The sequence below is a fragment of the Elaeis guineensis genome, chromosome 4 (genome assembly GCF_000442705.2).
Source record: "Elaeis guineensis isolate ETL-2024a chromosome 4, EG11, whole genome shotgun sequence".
Lineage (NCBI taxonomy): Eukaryota > Viridiplantae > Streptophyta > Magnoliopsida > Arecales > Arecaceae > Elaeis > Elaeis guineensis.
Genome location: NC_025996.2, coordinates 130655748 through 130661252, shown reverse-complemented (window position 1 = coordinate 130661252; position 5505 = coordinate 130655748). Strand labels below are relative to the sequence as shown.

Below are 5505 nucleotides of genomic sequence, written 5' to 3'. Positions count from 1 at the left end.
GGAGATTAGGAAGCACAAAAGGTGAAACTTATTGGTCATTTATGTAATTTAATTACATTTGCATGTGGTTGTGGACTGTCTTAACACTCGAGGCATTATCCTCTAACCTTGGACTTTGATATTCTCATGGAGCCTTTCAATTTTGCTGACTTTGTGGCTTAAACAGATGGAGATCGGTCAATACAAAGTAGACTTGATGTCTTTGATTTGTATTCATTCTGGTTAAATGAAGACCTCAGTCACTTAATAAAGAAAATAAGACGGTAGTCATTAGAAAGAGGCCAGAATAAAGTTGGAAAAGCAGGTAACACCTTCAAATGGCAATTGAGTCAGACATTGATGGCCTTCCTCTGATAAATGATATTTCTTATCAAGCTCTCATATCTTGGTTATGCTGATGCTGTCATATTATATGGATAACTATCATACAAATTATTGATGCTTTCTTGAAGCCACATAGCCCTTTGAAGTTTGAATTATAAAAAATAGCAACAATTAGGTTACATAGAACAAAAATGGGCTTGATCTCCAAGTACAACTAACCAAAACAGGGCTTTGATGTCATCTTACTCTAGGATATAGTAATAACGGATTACCAACACAAATTACTTACACATCCTTCAGCCCCTAGAACACCCAAGATTGTAAAAAATAAAATCGATAGTTAAAGTTACATAGAACAAAAATGGGGCTTGATCTACAAGCACAACTGATCAAATCATTGCTTATTGCATCATCTTAATGTAGGAGATTGGTGATGATTGGCTCGAGAACTACTCGAGCCAGTACCATCATGCCTTGGATGAAGTGGTGAGCATTGATGCACCGGGGTTGGGCTATGATTTCGGGCGATATGCCGGGAAGGCAGATCTTTAGACTCCTTTGATCTGGTTTTCAAGGCTTCTATATGCTCAAGAGTCTCCACAACTTCCTTCATAGATGGACGGTTTTTAGGCTCACCTGCAAGGCACCTTAGAGTGAGTTGGGCTGCCTTAAGAGCAGCTTTAGATGAATACTGCCCCTCAAGACGTGGATCCATCAACCTTGCCAGCTTTCTCCTGTCTGATAGGAGTGGTTTAGCCCAGTCTACTAAGTTATGCTTCCCACTTGGTCGGCTTGTATCGAGTGCCCGCTGACCGGAGAGCATTTCCAGCAACACTACTCCAAATCCATATACATCACTCTTCACATATAGATGGCCTGAATTATATAAACTTTGGTCAGGAACTCAAAGAACTGATAAAATACAGTCATCTTCAAGAGGAACCACATGACCCATCAGAACCCTGAGTTAATTAAGAATGCCAATATGCCATTAAATTCTCTCTGAGCTAAGTTTTCACTTCATCCAGATGTAGATGAAGGACAACTACAGGCCTTGGAAAAGGTTGTTTGGTTGAATTTTGACAATATCTGAATTCTCAAGTATAGGCTGTGTCTTCAATGAGATCCACAAAAGAATGTTTATTGCCCCTTTTAGATCTGAAAAAAATTGATGGAGAATGGCTAGAATTTGATACCGTGATCTTCTAGCTAAAGTACAACAGGATTTGACCACTGTCTAGCAGAGAGTAATTTGGTAGAAGTATGGCCGCCTACCATGTAGTATGGGGCATATTGTACTATACCAGGAGGAAACTAGTACGAAACTCAACTTGGAATCAGTACAAGTCTTGTATTGTTTTGTACCAAGCCATACCACCCTATACTGTGATCTACCAACCTATATCAAGGCATACTAAGGTGTGTACAAATACGTACCAAAATGTACCGACCTGTATTGAGGCATACCAAGATAAAAATTAAGAAAAATAGTTAGAAAGCTATTTCGGTACAAGATGCATACTATATTATACCGACCGTATCGCATTGAATCAGTAAGGTACCAATATGGTACCTGGCACCAAGATTGTGGACCTTGGGCACAAGAGTTCTGAAGCATCTAGTGGTCCTTCGTGAGGTCCAAGGCCCGCATTACAGAATTGGTTGGATCAAAGCACCATGATTTTAGCTTTGAGGTTTCATTGCCAACCTAATTATTTCTATCATGAGTTATGTGAACGAGTCCCTGAGGAACTGGTTCAGAGATACGTACCGGTAGCCACATATTCTGGAGCTGCATAACCGTATGTTCCCATGACTCGTGTGGAGACATGGGACTCTCCACCAGTTGGCCCATTCTTTGCCAATCCAAAGTCGGAGAGTTTTGCATTGTAGTTCTACACATGAATGAAGATTCAGTGAGTTCAGTACATCTTCAGAAGAACTTTTTGATCTTTTGGGAGGCATAGGGAAGAAAAATACCGAGTCTAGAAGAATGTTGGAAGCCTTAAAATCTCTGTAAATTATTTGTTTCTCTGATGTATGCAGGAATGCAAGACCACGAGCAGCACCTATGGCTATCTTCAACCTTAGTTTCCATGACAGTGGCTGGAGAGCTGCCCCTCCTGCACAAAAATGATATGTCATTCCCTTGGATCATGCACTATATAATTAATGAAGCCGATAACAAATAGATAATTCTATCAGAGAATATAATCATGATCTTTTGGGTCATTCTAGACTATCATAACCAAAATTACCGAATTGAAAACTTTTTGGCATCACATATTAGAATAGTCAATGGTCTATCTACATTTGTTATCAGTGATAAGCTCCGAATTTTGCTTAAAATCTTTCATTGGATTTTGAGTTATATAGTTGAATAGAGGAATTAGACGGTACCATAATGACAGTTAATAAGAGAACACAGGAGGAAAATAATAAGTTGTGCTCTGTTAATAGAATATTCCCTCTCTGGTTTCTTGAGGTGGGTGATCATAACATTGTAGGTTTGACTCCTTTCAGTATAAATTAGTGAATGATTACTTGGTAGAAGTAATGTTATTATAGCCCAAAAAAGATGGTAGTTCAGCCATTTATTATTTAGAAGCAGCAATTTTTGTCACAGGACTCACTTCTGAAGAGGTGATTTTCTAAGCTCCCCTTCGCCATGAACTCGTAGACAAGGAGGAGTTCCTTATCCTCCCAGCAATAACCCAGGAGTCTGACGAGGTTGGGATGTGAAAGCCTTCCCAAGAAATTCACTTCAGACTGCAAATGCCCACCAAGAATAGAACCAGTAAACAAACTAACAAACTAAACTGACATGCATACCATTAAACAACATCTATTAATCAATCACTGCCAGTAATATTAAAAAAAAAAAAAAAAAGAAAAAGAAAAAAGTTGAAATGACTCTAGCTTCTTTCTCTAATCTCTCTTTCAACAGTTTTTTAAAGCTGAAGATAGGATTACTATATATGCATTTGAAACAAACAAAGAGGATGTTGTGGTGGTCGAACGAAGCAAATAAAGACTAACCCAACTTAAGGTTATGAATGCATCTCAACATCCAAAATGAGAAGCACCAAACATCTGCATTTCTAGAATTCATTGGGGTTGGAAAAAGAAAATTGGCAATGATTGAGAAATAGACTTGGTAATTGAAACTCCATGTGTGAATTGGAAAATTGAAGTATATTAACAAATAGTAACAAAGAACAAGGAAGAAACTGCTTAAACGATAACATCTAAGCTTATCGCCTTTGTACCGGTTCCAAATCCTTGAAATAGCTAAAACAAACTATTTGATCACAGAAATATGATGCCAAGAGAGCTAAAGGATGAATTAGATGCACAAAAGAAAGAAGAGGTTTCCTGAATTGAATGGATATAAGCTATGACCTGCCATTCCTCCAAACCCTGCATGCTCTCAGGATTTAGTTTCTTAACAGCAACCACCATCGCGGCCACACTCTTCGAGGGATTGAGAGACTTCTCATCAACCCATCCCTTGTACACCCTCCCAAATCCTCCTTCTCCAAGGACGGTGTCAGGCTTAAAGTTCTTGGTGGCAGTCTTCAATTCAGCAAATGCAAATATCCGAAGGTTTGGCACCTCCAGGATGCGGCCCTCTGGGTACACCTCATCTATGCTTATGCCGCTGCCCGTGGACTGCCCGAAGGTGCTGTTGCTGATGCTCGACAGCTTCTCAGTCGTGGGAGTGCTGCTGATGCTCTTCGTCGTCAAGCGTCCTGAGCAGTGCAAGGGAGAAGGAAGAGAAAGAAAGATGAAAGGAGGTTACATCTTAGTCCTTAAAAACCAATTCCAATTTACTTAGTCACAAAGGCTATATTGCTCTCCAATGTTTTTGTTCAGTCATCTTACTGGATATTTAGAATTAAGGCATGTTTATCTAACCATGAAGAGAGATGGTAGTTCTCGAATTCGAAAAACATGAAACTGTCTGTGTTTGGTCATAAACTTATTATAATCTGACAAGAAGACAAGGAAAGAAAGATTATTTAACAAACTAAAACAAAAAAAAAAAACAGAGTTTTCATATGCAACCTTCATCACAAACAGAGGGTGCAATGAACAACAAGAATTTATTACGAAACCTTTATTACTCAAGATAAGAGAAATTGGAACAGAGAGAGCAAGAAGAAAGGTAAAAAAGGAAGCACATAATTTGTATGATTCTATAGTTAGCATCAGGAGATAACAGGAACATGAAGTATATCCATAAAGAAGAAGGCAAGCAAATTATAAGCAATACCTGGACTGGGAGGTCTGGTGCTTGCAGGGCTCAAAGATTTCACGGGAGCACCAACGCAGTTTCCCATTTCGAAACCTCTCCTTTTCTCCCGTAGCCTCTCTCTCTCTCTCTCTTTTCTTCTCTTTTGCTTCCAGGATTTAGTGAGAGAGAGGGGAGAAGAAGGAGAAGAGAAGTCAGAAAGAAAGCGAGGGAGAAAGGGGCCTTTGTTCTTGCCGTTGGTGTCCGGCTATATAATCGCAAACGTCAAGGAAGGTCTATTTTTACCGTAAGACGGCCACTTTGATTCTCGGACCTTGTTTTCACCTTCTCTTGTTTTTACTCTTCCATAAATCGCTGTTGGAAGCACTAAAACAATATTAATTATGACTAATATTACTGCTGCTTGTTTTGCTAATATCATTTCTTTATCTCTGTTTACTATTATTGCTATAGCTCATCACTATACTAAAACTGTTATGTTATAGAAACAATTTTTTTATTTTTCCAATATAAGTTGAAGGACCAAACAACAACAACCATGATTTTTGTTTTAATAATGATAAATGTATGGGTTAATTATGTTGGTGTTATTGAAATTTTAGTGGTAGCACTATGGGGCACTGATAGACTATACTTGTAATGCGGATTCATATCTAAAATGCAAACAGTATCGACCACAATCGTATCATGTCAACTTACAATCAACCAAACTAAATCTAACCATGGCCAAATCATGCCGAACTTGTGGAACCATTCTGAGTGGAGTGCTCAATTGATCTGAGCCATGCTAATTTTTGCTAAACCATTTTCCTTTAGGCTAAACTACCCTACCCCATAGTGCTTGAACCATGTTTTCATCCTCACTATATATATGGCATTTTCTTAAAATAGGTTCGGCAATAGATCAAGTCGATTAGGTTCGTGTT

At 38.7% G+C, this 5505-nt stretch overlaps 1 protein-coding gene across 1 annotated transcript; it reads right to left on the bottom strand.

Moving 5' to 3' along the window:
- Positions 1-383: 383 nt before the first annotated feature.
- On the bottom strand, positions 384-4800 carry LOC105042661 (probable serine/threonine-protein kinase PIX13). Its single transcript, XM_010919955.4, has 6 exons — positions 4601-4800; positions 3727-4076; positions 2958-3093; positions 2305-2447; positions 2096-2219; positions 384-1200 (listed from the first exon to the last, which is right to left on the bottom strand). The coding sequence occupies exons 1-6, from the start codon at positions 4665-4667 to the stop codon at positions 734-736; spliced, it is 1287 nt and encodes a 428-aa protein (XP_010918257.1). The 5' UTR covers positions 4668-4800; the 3' UTR covers positions 384-733.
- Positions 4801-5505: the final 705 nt, after the last annotated feature.

Excerpts from the sequence above, each read along its gene's own strand:
- LOC105042661 (XM_010919955.4), bottom strand. The coding sequence starts at position 4,667 with ATGGGAAACTGCGTTGGTGCTCCCGTGAAATCTTTGAGCCCTGCAAGC. Across the intron at positions 4,077-4,600 it reads CACCAGACCTCCCAGTCCAG|GACGCTTGACGACGAAGAGC; the intron begins GTATTGCTTATA and ends TGCACTGCTCAG. Across the intron at positions 2,448-2,957 it reads AGAAAATCACCTCTTCAGAA|GAGGGGCAGCTCTCCAGCCA; the intron begins GTGAGTCCTGTG and ends ATTTTTGTGCAG.